The sequence below is a fragment of the Salarias fasciatus genome, chromosome 14, assembly GCF_902148845.1.
Source record: "Salarias fasciatus chromosome 14, fSalaFa1.1, whole genome shotgun sequence".
Taxonomy (NCBI): domain Eukaryota; kingdom Metazoa; phylum Chordata; class Actinopteri; order Blenniiformes; family Blenniidae; genus Salarias; species Salarias fasciatus.
This window is the reverse complement of record NC_043758.1, coordinates 7,127,096-7,149,414: the sequence shown is the minus strand read 5'-3', so window position 1 is coordinate 7,149,414 and position 22,319 is coordinate 7,127,096. Positions and strand designations below refer to the sequence as shown.

At 41.9% G+C, this 22,319-nt stretch overlaps 1 protein-coding gene across 1 annotated transcript in view; it reads left to right on the top strand.

The window, feature by feature from the left end:
* The window catches only part of relt (RELT TNF receptor), a 31,622-nt gene extending 10,262 nt beyond the window's left edge, over nt 1-21,360 (top strand). Inside the window, exons 2-11 of the mRNA XM_030108724.1 lie at nt 7,670-7,744; nt 7,905-7,997; nt 8,736-8,920; nt 9,118-9,170; nt 9,262-9,516; nt 13,794-13,874; nt 14,268-14,346; nt 16,838-17,233; nt 18,868-19,005; nt 19,777-21,360. Of these exons, the coding sequence (XP_029964584.1) occupies nt 7,703-7,744; nt 7,905-7,997; nt 8,736-8,920; nt 9,118-9,170; nt 9,262-9,516; nt 13,794-13,874; nt 14,268-14,346; nt 16,838-17,233; nt 18,868-19,005; nt 19,777-19,780 (1,326 nt within the window). The 5' untranslated portion in view covers nt 7,670-7,702 and the 3' untranslated portion in view covers nt 19,781-21,360. The remainder of the gene's footprint in view (nt 1-7,669; nt 7,745-7,904; nt 7,998-8,735; nt 8,921-9,117; nt 9,171-9,261; nt 9,517-13,793; nt 13,875-14,267; nt 14,347-16,837; nt 17,234-18,867; nt 19,006-19,776) is intronic.
* The last annotated feature ends 959 nt before the right edge of the window (nt 21,361-22,319 follow it).

The window sequence follows — 22,319 nt, the reverse complement described above, 5'->3', positions numbered from 1 at the left end:
GTTTGAACTTGAATCAGAACAATAATACAAGAACAAAATACAAGTTTCATGATAAATCGAAACAATTAGCAATTTGCAATGCCAGAGAGGGAAATTTTCTCTTTTATGCTCAATTAACTGCACCTTAATTTAAAACAAAATTCTTTAATTCAGTAACTTTGACCTTTTTAACCATCCAACAGAGATCAGAGCTTTCATACACACATATGAAATAAAAAAGAGAAGCAATTTCAACAAGGCTCAAAATATGTACCTGACCTTAGTATCCACTCAATGAAAAAATAACGGTTAAATGAACATTAATGATAATAACAGTAAATTATTCACTTAGTTATTCAAGCATTAATCATAAGGCTGATATAACAATCAACATTTCATTAGCCGCCATTTTTAACAGACTCAGTCGGTGTTTTCATGCAAAATACATGTAAAAGTGAATTTCTTTAGTTGCAGTATTTATCCACCACCTCAAAATAATTTAGAGATGTAATGAGTTTGGAGGAATTAATGGAACAACTGGCCAGTTCTTTTTTTTTTGTTTTTTTTTTTTCCTGCTGACGAGTCTGAAAGTCTGGAGTTTTAGCAGACAAATTGTTCAAACACATCAGCGAGATAAGCAACATGCGCCAGCCACACACTGTTGTTAAACATGTCTGCAAGATATGAAGTGTTCTGGGCAAGAAAGGCTGTGATTTCAACTTGTAGGTCATAGAAATGGGACAGGAGGTGTCTGTCCCCTGTAAAGCCAGCACGCCTCGGCGTGATGCAACATCTGTACCCGCTCACTACCAAGATCCTGACACAGTTTCTGAGAAATCCATACCTCATATCGTCTGTGTCATGCATCATGCTCAATCGGCACATCTAGGCAGACTCTGCGGGTCTTCTTCTATGGTGTGTAATGGTGGCTGTCAAACCGGCGACACTGAGGATTGTCGCCAGTCGTTAGGAAGTGTCAACACTCCTCAGAATGTTCAGGATTTTTTTTCCTGAACATTTTCTTTCCTCGTGACTTACGGCACGTGACTCACTGTGAAAGGGCCCGTGACCCACTGAAAATGAGTCCGCGACCCACTTATGGGTCATGACCCTCCAGTTGACAAACACTCATGTTCTTTTGAGCAGGACTGCTCAGAAAAATGAAAAACAACAGTATATCAAGCTTGCTTCACCAGTGCAAATCATTGATAATCTGTTGGACTTTACAAAGGGTTTCGTGAACCTCAGTGGGGGATTTCTCAACCTGTGGAGTTTCAAGTCAATGCAAGCGCGAAGCTAAGCAATGCCTGGTCATGCACCACTGCCCTTTAAGAATAAGAGCCAAAAATCTGAAGCTTCACCTTAATTAAGAGAGGTGTGAGTCAGTTTGACATCTGCTGCTTAAGATTCCAACTGCTTTTAAATTTTTCTTCATTTATGTTTAAATAAAAATGAAAATAATGAGATTTCCAGGAAAAAACAGTTGGCATCTGTTTTCTCCGCAGCATCGTGGGCCTCAGTCTTAAACTCAAAAAGACACAAATTTGACAAATCCGATTGCTAAATTTGGGTTGCTGGCAGTCGTTGCTCAACTCGTGAGGATTTAGTCCATCCAGTGCATCAGCCAATAGGAGGCAAGGACTGCTTTTTGACCTTTGTAGTCAGTCCCCGTGCCTGCTCCCATAAAATCATCCTGGTTTGAGGAAATTTACGAGCACGTAAATTGGTGTGAGTATTCACTCGGCTGCAGATTTTTTTTTCAGCACAGCTTGTCCACATTGGTCACTTCATGGTAAGTTTGCAGCTGTTACACGCAGCATATTATAATCCCGTAGAGTGTCATTTCAGATTTAATTTGGGGTAAAGCTGATGATGTCTGTGGTGCATCTGAATCTGTCATTTTCACTGGTCTGTCAAGGTTTTAATGTTTGATGACTATCATGAGAAGTACCAACGCCTGCAGCCACAATCTGAACTAACGCAACCTTCCATTATTTTTTGACTAAAGTACAGTTATTTCTTGCGTTCGGGTTAACTTGATGGGTCATTTTCAGCATTAGCAGTTATGATAATCTGACTGGATGATAGAAAAGGAGTGAAATGCATTTGACAATAATACTTTGTCACTTTTTTGAGTGTGAATCTCAGCTTGGGACAAATATTAGCAAGGTTATTTTTTTTATATTTATTGGACATCTTTCTAATTTATCATGTTTTTTTTGTATTAGAGTCTCAGTTAAGCTGTATCGGTCTGTTCAAATCAGCAGATGGCTTGTCAGATGTTGTGTTTTGGCTATGATTTATTCAACTTTGAAAATAGGGCTGGGATTTTAATGCAATCATTTAAATAATTTTTTTTGCAGAGAGTAAAAATTACACATTTTTACATTTAGAGTCCAGCACATCTCAGTGAGGTGGTGTGTGTGAGGGCGCTGGAGTGTGGAGTGTGAGTTGAGTGGAGAATGTGAGCCTCGTTATGGGAGCGTCCACTTCAATATAATGTCAGTCTTTTAGCCAATTCCTTGTCATGTGATGCATGAAACCGATGAAAGTTTGTTGCTGTTTGAAAAATATGCCACAACTGTTTTGCTTCTCTGAATCAAATTCAGGTTTTAATCAAGTCAGTTATGTCAAATTAAAACATAAACATGGTTTATTCATTAATTCACCAAAATAAGGTTGATTCGGGGAAAAAAAGTTAGATTCTGTTAAAATGCATTTAATTATGAAGTGCCTAATTAATTCCTTTAATGTTTCTATGGTGTCTCACCGCGGTCTGACACATGAAACAGTTGAGCTGGAAAAATGCTGATCTGTCAGCATGACTTGAGATTTGTCTTTGTGCCTCCAGACTGAAATACCAAAAAAAGAGTCTCATGTCCGACCAAAATCCTCAGCTCACGGCACGGTGACCAGACCCTCCGTTACTCATGAGCTGCTCTTCTGCTCAGTCACCTCGCTCTAAAAAGGCAACGGGCTGCACTCATTCATGTGTTTCCTCTTCTGTGGTTCCTTCCTTCCTTCGCAGCTTCATCCTCCAGGATCTCTCAGCTCAGCTGCAGCATGACATCAAAGCGCCAGAAAAAGCTCTCAAACACATTTAGCTGGCCCTCGCCTCCAAAGCCACCACAGAATAGAAAAAATATCCATGTTTTTGTCATGCCTTGGCTATTACTACTTAATTATCGCTATTTTTAGCTCTGGTGAACACAACAGAAAATGTGAGCGGTCATCTGACGTTGTCACGGCTTGTTATTCCTGTGTGTCAAACAACAGCGCGGAGGTGTTTGGAGTAATTACTGTTTTACAGAGTTCAGGAAAAGTCGTCACACTCCTCTCACTTCCCTTTCTCGTGCTCGTTTTTCTTTGTTTTTGCCCGTCCACAGTCAAATAGTGGGAGCTCTGTGGGAGCCTTTGAACGTCTTTGTTGTGCTCACTGGAATATTTTGGGACCTGTTAATATAGAGTTACAGCCTCCTCTTCCTCCTCGTCTTACTATTGTTTCTTTTCCTTCACGCTTGTCTCCGTTATTTTCTTTTATTGGCTTCTTTGGAAAACATTCCCACCTCACTGCAGCTGAACCAAAGTCTGTAATGCGAGTGTTTAGGAAGGAGGTGATGGGAGGAGTGTTAACGCTAACTTCAGTATTCTCTAAAATGTTGAGTGTATTCCTTCAATCATAATGGACAATGACGTTATCTTATGAGTCTGAGTGTCACTTTCAGGTGAATTCATTCAGATATTGGTGGTTTGTGGGAGGTGACTATGACCGTGCATGGACACTGGCGCGATCCTATAGGTTCAGTGGCTGTGCCACGTGTCCTGGTCACTACTTGAGTAACTTGTAATCCTCAGATAAACTACATTTTATTCAGCAACATGCAAACTGATGGATTGGATCACATCACAGTAAGATGAGTATCAGTTCATCAAACTCTCATTTGTGTTTTAATCCCATTTAAAATTTGGTGTAGCGCAGGTTCTCTTCTGTTTCCAACGTCGGCGGTTCAGTCTCCCATTTCGCCCTATTAAAGTGTCCTTGAGCAAGGCATTACACCTTGTATTTTGAGTGTTCCTGATCAGGTGAGTTAAGTGCTGCAGTTGTAAAATGTGATACGAAGTATGAATAAACTAGCTTTACCATTTTACTTCATGTGCACACCGAAGTGGTTAATATTTACACATTTTTCTACCAAAAGTGCTACAAATGGTCAAAAAAAATATACAGTGAAAGTGGAATCCATTAATCTACTGAAACGTTATTTGGTAGAACACACAATTTTTGTGCCTGTCATGTTTTTTTATTAAGCATCTTATAAAAACGCTGTCTGCCAGGGCTCTTTCGGATCTGAGTTGCTGCATATTTAAAAGCGTCCATCACACAATAAATCGCACTGCAGTTGCATCCTTCTGCAGTTCCAGCAGACTGGCTTCACTGACTGTATTCTTAGAGGTCAAGTGAGTTTTTCTGCAGGAACGCAGCATTCCTCAAATCTGATCCAATTTGTTACCTGACACTTTCCTCCAGAAAAGCTGTTCTTAATTGTAGGAACCATTTTGGTTTTGCCCTCTCTATCATTGTCGTTTTATTGATCATTTTTCCCGTTTTCAGCAGTGTGAGCGGACACGAGGGGGCATGTTTGGATATGCAAACATAAGTACATATGAGTGACTTGTAATTAGGCTTTTCCACTGGTCTGTATGGCATTTTAACAAACGCTTCTATATATATATTACGCTATCAGACTGAAGTTTTAGCTGTATCGCTCCCTTCCACTTCCCTCCTCTCGCCGTCTCTCTCCTCCTCTAATCTTTCACTCGACTGGATCGGACATTTGCCCTTCAGGCCTTCTCTTTTTTTTCCAGCTGGTGGTTTTAGTGTCCGTCCTTTATCTTTGTGTCTCTCCCTAAAATTATACCTCAGAGGATTTCATTGGCACGAGGCCTTGACTGGACCAGAAATCCTAAGTTCATCGCATTTTATGATCTCTTGTTTGCATAAGACCAGAAGACACGACTTGGTGTTGGACGGTGTGTGTGTGTGTGTGTGTGTGTGTGTGTGTGTGTGTGTGTAGAAGTGTTAATTTACTTGCTAACTCATCTTCTTTCAAACTTTGAGTTTTGCTCCATTGTAAATGGTGAAGGACAGTAATAAAGTATCATTGTGCATTTACACAACACACACACACACACACACACACACACACACACACACACACACACACACACACACACACACACACACATGCACACACACACACACACACACACACACAGACACACACACACACATGCACACACACTGCTCGGGGCATGTCCCAAGGACATCAGGGGAGTGTCTGTGGTCAGTGTGACACTATAAGACACTGGCAGGTACGCTCAATCCTGCATTCAGCTGCACCTTTTAGACTGTGTCTACGTTTTATTTCACTTTTGAAACTTTTCCTGTTACAACTTTGTGCTAAATTATTCTTTCTTTCTTTCTTTAAAAAACAATCCTGGTACCATTCTATATCTTCATTCCAGAGCTTTGTTTTTGTTTAATTTGCTGAGTTCAGGGTTCAGATAGGTGACTGTATTGTGTTCAGTCAGTCGGTCGTTCTGAGCGTAGCCTTGACCCGCTATACGAAGCATCCTCGTTAAGTTGCCACAGCAACTCCGTCCCTCAGCTGCAAGTCTGGGGTAAGTCTGCTGCCCTGTCTTTTAATATCTACCCATCAAATCGTCCTCTGTTTTTCCTCTTTGTCCACTTTTGTATTGACTTTCGTATTTTCAGATTTTTCATCTGTCTTCTTCATATGACAGTTTTCATCTATGCAGATGTTGAAAAAATGATTCATAGTGACCATTAACGGATTCTGAATGCAGCCTACCTGATCTTATTTGATTCTGTTTCACGAATTTTGGAGTTTCATCTTCACCCTCTGAGATGAAAGCGCATTGATTGAAGTAGCAGCTTCTCAAATATGGTTCCACTGTGAACTCTACCATACTCATTACATAAGTATCTAATCTAATCCAATCCAATCTAATCTAATCTGATCTCATGTCATAATAAAAGGTTATGAAGGTACCCAGAGTTACACAAATGATTTTAACGTTCTGGCTCAGTTTGCGTCTTTGTGCAATCCGTGGTTCGATCCTCTATCTCGCCCTTTCAATGGGTTGAAGTGTTCTTGGGACAGACGTCTAAACACCAGTTCCCTCCAATGGTGGTGCAACCACCTTGTGCGGTTGCACCACCGTTTTTTTCTTTTTTTTTTTGGTCTGTAAACCCTAATCATCAGTGTGAGGTGCTCAGTTGAAGAAGTGAGTGCAGTCAGTTCATTACAGCAGTATGTCGCGCTGCTTTACATCATATTCAGATTTCTGTTTGCAGGCTTCGTCTCAGAAATCCACTGAACTCACCAGAGCAACCTCAGCACACCTGAAGAACCAGAATTTAAAAAAGAAGAGGGAAAAAAAAGCTAAAGTTTGACTTCAATACCTCAAAACTTTGCTGAAGTTTTAAGGTTACTCAATTCTCAGATGTAACTGGTTGCTCCAAACGAGTTGCTGGTTGCATGACTATAGAGTTCATTATGACTCTCAGAAACATCACTTCAAGCATTTACAGAGGCCAAACGCCATAGCAGAGAGGCTGATTCTCCTCTAGCCCCCTGGACTCCTTCCTGTGCAGTTCAGTCATTAGTTTCGATCATGTACGTTTCATATAGTGTGAAATTTCCACGTTTTTACCTTCAAATATGTATCAATACCATGCTATAAGCATTCAGCTGTACAGCTTGGCTTCATCATGGCAACTCAGCAACAGTGAATTATCTAATTTAGATGAAATGGGTTCAATTCTAAGATGAATAATTGAAAATTGTGGGCTTTAGTTGCTTGGTTTTATCATTGTAGATTAAAATAACTTTTTCGTCGGTTACAAAATATTGTCTCCCAAAATATGTGCTGTGTCTACTTTAAGCCACTTGCTTGAACTCATGGGCCATCTGTACATGACTCAGAGTCGCTCTGGTTGAATTTTCCTTTCATCGATTTCATTCACAGTTGATAAAATGCTCCTTAAGCGAAATGAGTCACAGCAGTCAGCCTTGTATTTGCATCATCCTCCATGATGCAACACTCATTCTGAGTTACATTAATACTTAAAAAAGACTCTTAATCAACATTAATGTCAGGAAATATTCATCCCAGGAGCAGCTGGCGTCACTTTCTTTGGGAAAATCACCATGTTCGCAAATTAATATTTTTGCAAAGAAAATCATAGCTGGAAATGTGTATGTGAGAACCTGCCACCCAAAAATAACTCAAGGAAAGCTTTCCTTCATTCCGTGCTGTACATGAAAAGGTGCTGATTCACGATAAATGTTATTTACGGCCTTTACAACTGCTCTTTACCTCCGTTCTGCTGGAATCACTGTGCTGTGGATCAGTTGCTGAAGTGACTCAGATGTTTTTAGACCTGGGAGCCTGTGCGGTTTGGTGTGAGTGCTCAGTGTGCGCGTGTGCGAAGCTGTTGCAGGATTGGCTACATTGATTCGTGTTTTATTTCTTTACTGTGTGACTAAACTGAGTTCATTGTTATTTAACAGGTTTATGATGGAAATCGGCTGAAGCGTTATGGCGCCTTTAAAAAGCCACTCATGCTCTGATCGGCCTTCTTTCTGCTCTGCCTCTCCTTCAGATCATATGTACATAGAAGAATACCTTGAAGAAGATGAGGAACCACCTTTGCTGCTCAGCTCTTGTCCTTCTTGCGGTAAATATTCCATGTGTTTGAGCAGAATGTTTCAAAATAAAAGCTGGACACACACGTTTGTGCAGGTCCACTGACTCATATTTGTCTGTGCGTGTGTGTGTGTGCGTGCGTGTGTGTGTGTGTGTGTGTGTGTGTGTGTGTGTGTGTGTGTGATTTTCAGGTGTTTGGCTGTGGTGGGACTGCAGCAGTGCAGTGTCGGTCGGGGGAAGGTTGTGTGTGTCTGCAGTGTCCCGCAGGCCAGGAGCCGTCCAAGGTGAGGGGACAAACTCAAGAAATACATGACTCCACTCTCGGTGCAATGTGCAAGTTAAAAAAAAAAACAAAACAGCAGTATAAATGTGAAGTCAATTATTTGATCAGTTATTTCCAAATCATTTCAAATTGTGATATTTATTTCCTCCAGTTTGCTGTGTTTTTCATGACTGATAGGCTAGAATTATCAAGAATGAGCTTATATTTCCAATAACCATACATCCAAAGACCTTTACAGTTCTCCATGTTCTTTCCTTACGTTGAAAGCATTATGGCCACAAGTAATTCACTGCTGCGTCTGTGCATGCCTAAATGAGTGCGGAGTTCAATCATGAATAAATCTGTATTTAAGCACCTTCCATACAAACAAATAAATTACACAAAGTGCTTTACATGATTTTAAAACGGCCTCACTCCCTAACCACTGCAGAGCACACACCCACATACAAACAGCTAGACACATGATCAAGTGGCTGAACGCAGAAATGGTCCGTCATTGTCTCGTAACAAAAGAGACCTTTTGTCAGGATATTTCTCTGACGGTACACCGTGTTCATGAAACGGTAGAGGACGTCACCTTTGTTCTATCATTTATGATGATTCTAAAGAATCATATCAGTATTTTATTACTAATGAACTCAAAGCAAATAGTGAAAGTGGGGCAACCTGTTTCATTCTGGTTAACATGTGCTTTGAAATCACGTTTTCAAACCCTTCGCTGACCCTTCTTGTTTTCCAGGCGTGTGGGAAGATCCAGAGTCCATCTGAAGAGGTGCGATGTCTGTCGTGCGCGGCTGGAAGCTTTTCTGACTCTCAGGACTCTGAACTCTGCCGTCCGCACACCTCCTGCGAGACTCTGGGCCGACGGGTCGCGTCCCTCGGCACTGCGACCTCAGATGCAATCTGCGGGGAATGTTTGACCGGGTAAACCCTGAACGTCTGTCTCTTTCTGCTCGTTAATCTGCCCACGGTTCAGTCTCATCGTGGGCCAAGCACTCAAAAGGCTTTGATCCCGTTGCTATAAATTTTATTTGTTCTGGATTGAGCTCTTCCATTTTCAATTTCAACCCATTTCACAACAGTCGCTTGACTTATGTAGTTTTCTCTGTTTTTAATTGCAGATTCAAGTCAGCTGCTGCAGAGCAAGTTTCCAACCGAAGCCCCTGCGTGAAAAGTATGCATTACTCTTAAAGAAGAGGAGACTGTGAAGCTGCTTCTGCCTCCTGTCTCTAACTCGCTTCCCGTCTTCTCCTTCTTCCTCTCAGCTGATTCGCACGTCAGAGCCGTTCGCACGGTGGGCAAAGGCCCGGCGGGAGGAAACGGAGGGCCGGCCAACAGCACGGTGGTGCGCAGCGCCGAGGAGAAGACGGCAGAGTACGCCGTGTTCGCCCTGGTGCCCATCTTCTGTGTGATGGGCCTGCTGGGCATCCTGATCTGCAACATCCTGAAGAAGAAGGGATACCGCTGCACCGCCGAGAAGGAGGGAGGAGACGAGGAGACGCCCACACCTCAGAAAGAAGGTAGGAATCACACGGGAAACCGTAAAATCAGAGGTAGGAAGGCCAAACAGAGGAGGAAATCAAAGTATAGTAAAATAAGAGTAAAGAAAGAAAACGAGTAAAAGAAGTTATGTAAAAGTCAAAACTTTGGGACATAAGATTGAAAGCGGTTTTTCGGTTAACTGAAACCAACGTGTATGTGCAGGTTGTGGGTCGTTTACCAATAAAAAGGCCACATTAACATGCATGCATGCGCTTGCCGCGGTCGGACGTCAGCAGGAGTCACGTTGAAGCCAGACTCTGAACGCGGCGGTGCTGCGTGTGGCCTCAGGCTCCATGCATCTCTCATGTCACTGAACGGGAGGCTTTTTGTCTCCGTCGCTTTGAACCCTGAACCCACCGGGGTCATCGCATGTCATGCATGTTGTGTTTTGCTAAGCATGCGTTGTTATTCTTGTAACTTTCCGATTTGAAAGGGAGAAAAAAAAGCATTCCCATCGGCTGGTTCGGATCCTGACGTCAGCCACAAACGGACCTGGATAAACTCAGAAAGCAGGAGAAAAAAAAAAAAGAGGCGGCAGGGCTGTAGGGGAAGAGTGGCGATTACCAAAAGAGGTCAAGTGGGATATTCAGTCTCTTACGACCAGAACGTTTGGTTTTAAAACTGTTGAAGTGACAGGATAGAAACACTAGAGTTAAAGGAAAACTAACTACAGTTGAAAACAAGACAGACAGAAGAGAGATGGGAGCGCAGCGACGCCACACCCGTCCTCTGCACTATAGAGGCTCCTTTTTAACATTGAGCATTGTTTTCATCCTGCGGGACTCTGCAGTACAAAATGAGGGCCGTTTGTCTCATGAAACCTGAAGATCTGTGCTCGTCAGGTGAAACTTGACCTGCAGTCGTCGTAACTCCCGCTGGTTTTGATGGCGAAGCCAACAAGGGGTTGTTCCCTCCGGCAGCCCTCTGCAGGGACCCACACAGCTGTCAGGAACACATCCGCCTTTTCCCTTTTGTTTGGGACGTACTGAACCTGTTTGGTTCTCAGGCCTGTGTAGCAGTTAGAGTCCTCGAGTCACTTGTTGATTGAAGCAGGTTTTATTAAAAGCGCGGGACGTGGCCTGTTATCGTGGCTGTCAGACTGGTTCAGCTTACAGTTACATAAGGTGGCCAATTAAATCCAAAACGCCATAATGTCAAAGTTGATTGAATACTGGTAAATACAAACAGAAAGAGATTTTCTCACTTTAAAACGTATTTTTTTCCATGCTTACAGGTATAAATGACCCTTACTAAACAATATCCTGCAGCCCAAGGAGCAAGTGGTTTTTAAAGAGGTCTTTAGTTTTTGAGAAATAATCATTTAAAAACTAAATGTAAGTCAGAAAGCAATTTTTTTTTAATGAAAAAAGATATATAGTGGAACTTTAAGTGTAATGGATACAAATTTAGATGATAAAATTATTATAAATTGAAAATCATTAGCATTAGATTATTGAATATCAAGATATTCCCAGATATTTCAAAATGAAAGTTGGGGTTATGCCATGTATTTCCTATAAATGTCAACACCTCTTTATGGTAACCACCTCTAATGTGAAACGCCATACGAATTCCTTGTTTCTCTCGAAACGGGTTTCGGTTTCCCTTCAGTGTCGCATTCAGACGGCGTGCGTGTGTCAGTGGCTGTCATACAGGTGACAAACTTCAGCAGATCAACAGGCTAAGCTGGCTTTTCCCTCTCTCACCTGATGGTGCACGGCTCAGAGGAAAGCTGCATCATGACTCCTTACGCACTGCGAGGCGGCAGCAGCAGCAGCAGCAGCAGCTCAGCTGCACCCTGAGCAGATCAGGCTCCCACGTCAAGAGAACTGTTTGCACACCTGCTGCTTCCACATCTTTAAGCATTTCTCATGTCTAAAGACAATTAAAGCCTTTTTGTTTTGCAGCATGTATCAGTAATGTTGAGTTTTGGGTTCAGACCTCAGTTTTTCCCTCGATGAACTTTGTCTTCTGGTTTTTACTTTGCCTCGGTTGCTTCCTCCATGATCTTTTGAAACTGAAGTCTTTGTTGCACCAAAGGGAAACTCCCAGAATGCCCCTCCCTCCTGCGGTTCTTTGATCACTTCCTGTGCTCTCCGTTCATCCAGTTTCTTGGCCCTCCCTGCTCCTCTGAACCTGACACTGTCCGTCCATCTCTCCTTTCACATCAATATTTCAATCAGGTCCCCAGTGTTTACGGAATGTCTTAAAGGTCTTTCTTTCATTGTCCTGATTCTTTTAGGATTGGCAAAACTCCTTTGTTTATTGATTTTCTTCATCCACCTTATGATTGGAGTGTGTTAAAGTGGGTTTCTGTGCTGGGTTTGCATGTTCTCCCTGTGTTGATGGCTTACTATTAGTGGCCAAGTTTCTTTCTGGTGCTCAAGTTTCCTCACATGGCCTAAAAATATACATGTGAGGTAAAGCGGTGACCCTAAATTGTCCTAAATAAGGTGTGGCTGTGAGTGTATGTGTAAGTGATGGACTGGTGATTGGTCCCGTTTTAAAAAGTTCTTTCTCCAGCCTCCCATTACCCTTGAATTGTGTAAATGAATGAATTCAGGCTTCTAAATCAGGACTCATTATAAGCACTTTATGCAGACAGTGACCGTGTTATATTGGCACTTTGTTTCATTATGTGTCAAAGACACCCTTCAAACTTGAAGTGAGGCTATTTTCGGATGGCTCCTGCACCGTTCCCTCCTGTCTGTCTCAGCTGATGCAGGGGTGCAGAGATAAGCTAAGTGACTGTGAAGTAAGGTAGAAGCGTGACGGAGATGAGAACGACAGCAGGGTGTCGGACAAGTTTGTGAAAAGAAAGAGTTAGGTGACTTTTGGAAGAGAAATAGGAATAAAGCTGTCATTCAAGGGCAGCAGGAGAGCTTCAGTGCTGCATGGTAAAACTCTGTCCTGCCCCCCCCCACACACACACACGCTGCTGCTGCTGTTATGTAACCCTTGTTGCAGTGTTCTGGATGTCGGCCCGCTGTAGTACTGGATAGAGGACCTTCCTACCCCAGCAGTTTTGCCTTCGTCTCCACTCAGGAGGAAAACCCGAGGGGAAGAATTATAGCAAGGCTGAGCTAAAATCAGACTGCGTCGGGGAACAGACTGACGGTCAGGTTAAAAGAGAACAAAAAAAAACAATGAATGTAAGGCTGATAATGCAAGAAATATGAGCAGGGTCCAGTTCAGCCATGAGAGGAGGAGGGTATTTTCAGCAGCTGTTATATTCACCTCCAAGACTCCTGTTTTCATGGTCGTCTGTGTCAGCAAAGCAACTTTCAAAAGCTTATCCATCAAAATAGACAAATCTGAAAGCAGTGTTAAAAATAGAGTGTATAGTATAGAATAGAATAGAAACACTTTATTAAACCTAGAAGGACATTCATTCAGTGAATTTGGCCGCAGTGGGCTATATATTATAATTGACTGGTCAGTAATTCCCTCAGAACACATGAACTGTTACTAAACCACTCGCTAGTTTATTTTATTGTAGAACAAAGTGAAAGAACTCTGTTTTCTGCTCCTAACTTTAGCCTCAGCCATCGTCAGTAGTCTCAACAGTGGCGGAGATTCATCTCAGGGTGGGGCTGCTGAGTGTGCCGATTTGTCCACAGCTGTTTGAACATGAGATGGAAGTGAAAACCTAAGTTGTCTTAAGAACAGAACTGAAAAGAACTGAAGTTCAGTAAGAAATAATTAGTTCTTCTTCATTTCTCTTACAATTTCAATTCTTCCGTTTTCACAAAGAGCTGCTGCTTACTCTTTATTGGATTAAGGCTGTCAGACTTTTGGCTCTCGTAGAGTTCACGCAGCGCTCGGCTCACCGAGGGGATTTTGTGACCCAGAACACGATGGACCGATAAGAGTTGATGTGGATGACTGAACAGCGAAGAATAGATATGCCACTGTGACCCACCCCACCCCATCCCATTATAGCAGCGCACAGAGAGGCACTGAGAGAAGAGCGACGAGGACGCGCGGGGGTCGAGAATAGCTCAGTCAGCAGCCGCACTTCGCTCGGCACCGCTGAAACGCACCGAGCTCTGTATGTGGGCGTGCATTGTCCCACACCCCTAAAGCCAGGTGACTCTGGGCGTCCAGGAGTGAGCTGCTGTTTGTCTGTTTTCCATGCGGAGGCTATGACCTTATGAAAAAAAAAAATGTCTGAATAAAAAAAGAAGTGCCTGTGCCACATGTTGTTTCTGGGATTTCTCCATTTATTCCCCCGTTTGATTTCACCTCGTTTCAGGTAACAACTGCCCCCACATATCCGAGGACCTGAATGAGGACACCATCAGTGTCCTGGTTCGCCTCATCACTGAGAAGAAAGGTGCGTGTTCAGCAGATAGCCGTGTCACATGTGTGCTTGTGGTCGGAGTCCCTTCTTCTTCGGTGGTTTCGGGTGGGAACTGGAGACCGCGGTGACGACACGGCGTCTCTGGTGTGGCCGACTCAGCACCTCTCAGTCTCTCCACCTCACCGACGGCTCGTCCTGTCTCCTTAGTCACAGATAACAAACAGCGCTCACCGTCTGAACACAGTTTTATTGATGAAACTGAGACAGTCGGGCGGGCGCTGGCCCACTGATGCCTCGGAAATAATAGGAAACTAGAAAAACACAGGGACGTCCAGCATTCAAATAAAATACTGCTCGGTGTGAGAACAATGTGTTGGAGGTAGACTGTTATTCTCGTCTCATTTCAACGTTTATGACGTGTTTCAGAAAATGCTGCTGCACTGGAAGAGCTGCTGCTGGAGTACGAGAACAAACAGATGTCCATGAGCAAAGGCTCCTCTATCAAGTACGTCTCACACACACGCACACACACACACACACACTCACAAAATTGAGTGGCAGCTTCTTTTGTCGCAGCTACTCTTGCTTTGGAAATATATTGCAAACCCATCACACAGTTGATGTAACAGACAAATGAATGTATTTACTGTATTTTCAACTTTTCAAACATGCCATTGTATCCATCTCTATCTTTGGATTCCGATTCTTTGTGCTTTTAACCTTCAGAAAATCAGCACGAACAACAGAACAATCAGAGGTTATCATTATGAGACTACCAATCTGAATTCCATCTGTCCATTCTTTCAACCATCCATCCATTCATCCTTCCATCCATGCATCCATCCATCCATCCATTCATTCATCCATCCATCCATCCTGTCCATCCTTCACAGGACAAATGCAGACGCCCAGGTGTAATTTAGGGCCACCAGCTAAACTCAGCCAGAAGTGTTTTCATTAAAGTTTGACCCATCTCCATCAGGAATAATGTAGACTAAACAAAGAACAGCCCCCAGAATCAAACCAGGGATTGTGTCACATAATGTGACTTGAGAGAACCACACAATCCTTCACCGAAGTCGTCGTGCTCATCCTCATAGGAACAAGGAACATTTCCTCTTATGTAATATTACAGTATATCTTTGCTGTCCACAATAAAAGTTAATCAACAAGTCATGAAGTAACATTGCTGCTCACCCTCACAGGAATTTGAGCCCATTTTCTTAAAACTCAAGGTCAAGACTGAACCAAATGAGTGACTTCAAAATAAATAACTGATGAAAGATAAATAGATAAATAGGCAGCATATAAAAATACAACAAAATACCAGCTAATGAAAAGTAGTATTAAACATTAGCTGTGTGTGCATATGAAACACTTGACTAACAATCAAATACAGTTATGGGTACAGCTGAGTTTCATGGGGAATTTACTTTAACCATAAAGTGAAATGTAAATAAGTAAATGCTTTTCACAGTGAAGTCTACATGTTATTGGTGAATTTCTGGTGTGGATTGATGTTTGTCTCTGAGCGACAGTCGTACCGACCCGTTAGTCACCAGGCTTAACCAGCTCGTCTGCTGCTAAGCCGACTGTCTGTCACAAGGCTTTAAATCACACAATTCACATGAACAAGTGTCGTTGTGGTTGGAGCTTCGGATGTCAGTTGCGGCAAAAAACCTGCTCAGGTAGTCAGAATTTAATTGAACAAGTCCACGAACATCCTGCTTCCCACCACAGCCACCACCGCCGGTCTTACTCTTCTTCTTCTGCTGCTGCTGCTGCTGCTGCTTGGGATGTTTTGTTCCCCTCAAACATAAACCGTCATTTAAACACCGAATTCCGCAGAAGCTCCTTCTGCGCTTCGCTTCGGTGCCTTCTTGTGTCTGAGTCACGGTAACAGGAGCCAGGCGGCTGCTCTCTGTGTGCGATCTGCACAATGGGGGGTCTCAGGGGTCTGTGGCCGCCGCTGTCTCATGTGAGCTTCACATTCACCAACATTCGGACACACCCACCCACACACACTCACACACACGCGTTTCTGGAAAGCTCTGGGATGCGGTGTGTGTGAGGTCGGATTTAGCAGGGGGTCACTAAAGGTCAACGGCAGGCTCGCTGAACACGGGACACACAGCTGCATTCATCTCTCTGGCTTCGCTTTTCTTTGTTAGAGGACAAAGAGAAGCTATAAACTAACGAATCTACTTATTTTAAATAGGACATTTATTTTTGTCAGATTTATTTTGAAATTAAAATGAAATCAGACAGACACACGATGATATTTATGTTTTGTATATTATCTGGGAAATGGGAATAACACTCAAGTCTAAAGTCATTTTGCATACTTTCATTAAGTGATCAGTGAGGAGGTCAAGAAACTGGAAACATTTTTGCTTCACAATTTTAGTGATTCTTTTAGTTTTTTAAAAAAGATAGATGTGTTTCTGTGAACTGACACTTATTATTTTTGCTGGATTTTTCTTAAACTGTTGTATGTACCAAAGGGAAACGCGCCACGAACGACGCTTCAGTTACAGCCTGTGAACCCTTTCTTTACAACACATCTCAATTATGAAGGCGTTATGTCACATTATGAGCAGGTTCCACCCGTTTGACGTTTGTTTTGTTGACATAATCTACAACTAAAGTAACTATAAATGTGACCAAAACAGTGAAATGACCTTTGGTGACCTCGCTGTAGCAGTTACGCCGGCTTGTATAACTGCTGTCATAAACGCCTTGTATACATATCTGTCGAGCTGAAAACGGCAGGCCTCAAATGATGCCTGTTTTTATTGCCCGTGCACCTTCCAGCAATAAAGTGTCTTGATCTTAAGCCCTTTAAAAAAAAAAAACAGCTGCTTTGTTGGTGTCAGTGCTGTGTAAATATAATGGATTGAATTGATTTATTTGTATTTTAAAGACATTTCTTGAAATATTTCCTGAAAAAGCAGTGACATTTGGTTTCATGGTCTCCCGTCTCCGTCTCCTCCCAGGTTCCCCATGCTGTCCCCCCTGTCCCCGTTCCGCTCCCTCCCCCGGCTCTGCCCCCACCAGTCCCACCTCCACACCATCTCCGGCCTCTCGGGTCTGGCGCCCAAACACGGCTACCGCTGCACCCGCTGCGCCCAGAGGAAATGGCCGCCGGTGCTCATCCCTCCCCTGGACTCCCTCAAAGACCCGCTGAAGCCGCCACAGTCCCTCCTGCTGCCCTCCCTGGACGCCCCCGCCGACCAGCAGAGGAGGCCCCTGCTGGGCGGCGTGTTCGTGGACACGCACCGTACTCAAGCCGCCGCCGCCGCCGCCGTGCCAAAGACTGTCCCCGTGAAAGTGGAGGGAGGTGAAGTGAAGGAGAGGAAGGAGGGCGAGCTCACGGTGTTGTCCGTGGGAAGGTGAGCCCACTCGATGCTGCTCAGTTCAAACTGTCCTCGGCTCATAACTGGAAGGTTTACTCTTCTGTCAGGTGTTTCTACACTCATATCATATCAACTCATGGCTTCCAAGCAATTTGTGTAAAAAAAAAAAACATTGTGTACAACTGTATTTTGGATTTTCATGGCTTGAATGTAAAATAATCAACTATAAACTAAAATTTTGTCTCAATTAATGTAAAATATTTGATTGTTTCACATACTTAGACATGATGAAAGACATTTCCATTGTATTTTAATTTTGATGTGATTCATGGATTTTTGACAGAATCAACCAACAGCAAACATTTACACACGAGTGCCAAATCAAATTAATTACATTCATAGGTACAACTCTCCAATCTAATCTAACAGCTCTGGTTTTCTCTTTACAAAACTAATAAATGTCATATTTATAAAAAAAAAGTTTGATTTTCTGATGTTTTTTAAGGCTGCTGTTTTTATGGCACTGAGCTGATTTACACTATATTGAGATGTGTCTCTAAAAAAATTGACTGCGCAACATGAGACGGCCAGAAGATCCACAGCAACCGGCAGCAAAATGGAGTGAAATCCAATATCTAGTCAATGGAATGTAGTTCGAGTCAACGACACTGCAAACTGCAACCTCCAAAATAAATAAAAGGTAAACTCAAAGCCAAATCAAGCAATTACAATTACTGACTTCACTGTAATTAAAGTGTATTTTTTGAGTATTTATGCTTTATGCATTTTATTATGTATGTATTTTTTGTCACAATCAATTCAAATGAACGCAGTATAATCCACTTTGGAAATCATAAGTTGCTCCTAAAAGTATTAATTTAAACAATTCACTCTGCATGTTTGTGGTCAATAATTTGATTGTTTTAGTGGATAATATCCTTGCTTTATTGCAAATTTTAATTGCTATTGTCTAATTTCAGTGAAATGTATTGATTTTCTGAGAAATGTACTTGAAAGTAGGTATAAAGAGATAAAAATAAACTGAATTGAATGTTTGCTATCGGTAATGCTACTAATTGCTACATAATATTTTGAGTAGTTTTGAGAGAACTTTGCACTTTTACTGAGAGGTTGCAAAAACGTGTGTCTCTATTCGACATCAATCCAGTGATGATCCCAAACAGTGATTGCATTTGTAAAAGTAGAATTCACAGCAGACGTGATCCTGTTATATTGCACAACAGCTCTGATGAAGGTGTTCAGTTTATTAAAAAATGATAATTTAATGTGTCTCAACAGGCCCATTGTGATTGGTCCTTTTTTCTATACTACTTTAACCTTTATACCTCACTAATTTGGAGACGAAGTCAGTAATGTGTGTGTATATATTTTAATGATAATCACCATAATGGAGCAGAGAAAACAAAGTAAAGGGTAGTCACAGTCAAATGAGTCTGGTGAAACCACTTGGTACCACAGCTCGGTGCAGTAAGTCATTCCAAAGAAGAAGAAGAAGAAAAAGAAACATCAGACAAGCACGTCATGGATAGAAATAGAGTTGACTCGGTACACCTGTGTGCTTCAGAATGTCATTAATTCACTCAAACTTCAGTTTTTGAAGGTTTTTACTGCCGTGTAAACCATGTTGACGTCATTTGCTTCATTCACAGATTTCAGGTCGCTCAAATCCCCGAGCAGAAGCCTGTCACCGTGGAAACCAAGACTTCCTCCTCATCATCAACTCACGAGAAGAGGAACTCTTTCTTCGGAGGGAAACACTTCTGCTCTTCAGCATGCGGCATCAGGAGGTACGGGCCGGCACAGTTTCTCCCTCTCCTTATATTTTCCTTTCTTCACCGTTTCTCTTTCTACTTTCTTTCTCAATTTGGATGTTGACACTTTATTGATGGATTCAGAGAAAATCTACAAAGACCATGATAAATGTTTTTAGCAGATACTTAAAAAGTTTGGACTTCTGAAAAAAAAACTCTATCTTGCGCACAAAAGTCTGAAGTGTGAGTCAGGTTTGACTCCTTCAGTGTGACGTGGCAGCTCTGCTTCACAAGCGATTGAATAATACCTCCAGGTGAGATGGAGGGTGTGTCCTCCTCACCCCTCCCAGGAAATTACACCCTAGAGTCACTTCTTTTCAATCTAACTCTCCGATAAGTTTCTAGCTTTTTCCTCCAAATACAACTCAGTCCTCCAAAATGCACACAAACCAAAAAATACACGAGCGTGCCATTCGTCTCTTTCTATTTGCATCTGTGTTTCTGTTTTTGAGTTTAATCAGTTAATCTGGGGACCGTCCCTAAACTGATTCGGCGAAATGAGGTCCTTCTGTTTCCAGCTGACTTGTGGTGAACGTGTGCCAACAGCCTCTGTCGTCAGTCACGGCCCAGCGAGCTTTATTAACTGTAATTATCTGGGCCTGCCTATTATCAGAAGTTATTTGTCCCATCGCTTGATAGAAAACTCGTCGAGTGGAAAACGCGGTTCAGATTGAGGACTAATGAGAGCAGTGTGCTGTGCAGTGTCACTCCGTCCTCATGCATTATTGAACTGTTTGGGCTTCGCAGGTGAAGAGGCGGAGAGACGCTGTACGATAAGACTACCTCACTGGAGATGACCGCATCGTCGTCGGCCGGCACGGAGAGAGGGTTCAAACACGTGTCTCCAGGAAACCAGACTCTCCTCGTGCTGGACGGAGCTGTTTCCAGTTACACACACACACACATACAAACACACAAACACAAAGAGGATTACAACTATATTTATTATCACCATGACAAAAAAAAAAAAATATAATAATAATAATCATGGAAGAAGCTGAGCTTGAGCCACACTGCTGCTTCACTTTTCTAACCCAGAGATGTTTTGATGGGAGGAGTGGAGGCTTTTATACTGAAGCTTTGTGATGAAAGACTTATTAACAGCCGACGTTAGAGGAATGGAGGTTTGCGTGACACAGGAATGCGCTCTCACCCGAGTTAGCACTCACACCGACATGTGAGACGGCGCATTTGCATAAACACAATAATTGTGAATCGTCACCAGTTCCAACTTGTTTTTCTTGCTTGTGTTTTGGATTCGCAAAAAACACTGTGGACGATTTTTTTTTTTTTTTTGCTGACAAAAGGGACGAAACTTTCGTTTTTAAACGTGTGTATGTACATGTAGAACAAACGGGAAGAGAAGACGGCGTGAAAGTGTAAAAGTGCCACATGAACGAGCGCGCAAACAAACAGGTGCATTGATGTTTCTGTCTGACGGACCGAGCTGAAGAAAACGTTACATTCAAAACGAGTTCTCTGCAGCAGGTGTTCAGTGAAGTAATCAATTTGGATTCTTTGGGCTTTGCTCAGTTACAAAGTGTGAAACGTGTTTCAGTTCAGAGGATGCATACAGATCGGTTTTAATCTCAGATTACCAGTAAAATAATAACACAGAAGAAAGAGTAATTTTATTCTGATGTAGTTTTTACAAAAGCTATCATGAACATCATGAAATATCTGAAAAAAAAAATATCACATCAAATCTTCTTTCTTAGTCTCTGTATGTTTTCATCAACCCGCCTGCAGCTTCACGCTGCGACTGGCTCTTTAGCTTTGGTTCTCGATGTCGTTATTTCTGCTAATCCCACTGAAACTGCCTGACCCCAGTGGACCTCTTTGAATCAGCAGTTACTTTCATCAAAAACGTATCTTGTCCGTCATTTTTAACTCTACTTAAGGTCCTTTTTTGGCCCGTGAACCATATATTAGACACCCCTGTTGGAAACCTTGAAGATGCTGAATGTAGTTTTAACAGAGGAACATAAGGAGTTAAAAAAAAAAAAAAAAGGAAACACAAAACTGTTTAATGTCCACAGTTCTTTAATCTTTAATGTTATTGTTATTTTTGAGCCAAATTATGGGCCCTAAAGGAAAAATGCTCAGATGAGAAACCTGTAAATATATGTACATATGTAAATATGGAAAAGAAAAACCAACATACCATGCAAGGCTTTTATAATTTAAGAACACAAAATGTACGAGGGGATGCATTATATTTTTAATGCAATGCTAAAGGAAGCTGCACCGCATTACAGACATTTGTATTCCATCAATCCAAAACCGGTGAATTCTGTCACGGCCCTGTGCGCACGAGATGATTAAATACAACAGGACGAGTCAGTTTCCATCATTTCGATGCAACATTTCAGTGTTTTTCTTGTTTGTTTTTTTTTTTCTTCTGCAGACAACTGGTACAGTTTTCCATCCTCATTCATCCACACGCATGCAAACACACATGCAGCCAGACTCTAGGCTATAAAAACTGTAAAAACCACTTCTTCATAAACTCAAACACAAATTTACACACACACACACACACACTCGCTTATTTTTTTCTGAATAGCTTCATTAAATGAACCGGCCAGTGGCTACAGGGAATTAGTGGTGAAAAAGCCTCAAAGTCGCACCGCCATGTTGGCTTTAGTTTACATCCTTGTGGGTTCTTGAAGCGTGCACCATGATCATGGGGGCTTTTTAACTGCTTATTTTCATCTTTTCTTATATTGTTGTTCAGAGGAATATGACAACACGTCTGGCCAGCAGGATCTTTATTAGCAGAGGTCGGTCACGTGTTTGTATTTACTCTGTCTTTAGTACTTTTCGCACCATTATTAGTTTTATTTTACGTTTTGAGCTGAAGTGTTGCTGGCAGGAAGGTTAAAGAAAACATTCATTTCACCTGCTTTGTAGCTTGCATTTATATATTATGTTTTTTTTTCTTTCTGTATGATGCTGTTCTCTTGAAATAAAGCAAGAGGTGTATTTTAAATGTTGTCTGACTTGCTGTGTGTGTGTGTGTGTGTGTGTGTGCTCGCGCGCGTGTGCGCACAATATGGAAATAGTGATTTTCCTTCAAAATTGAAGTGAAATTTTACTCTTATCACACATTTATGATTAAATACATTTTTATTTATTCAATCATTCAACGCGATCCAAATCAACATTTTGAATTATTTGTATTTCTTGTTTTTAGATTGTTTTACTTCCATATATTAATACTGTATTTTATTTCCATATATTTCTCCCCTTTTTTATGGTAAAAAAAAAAATCCTGTATTTTTTTAAAT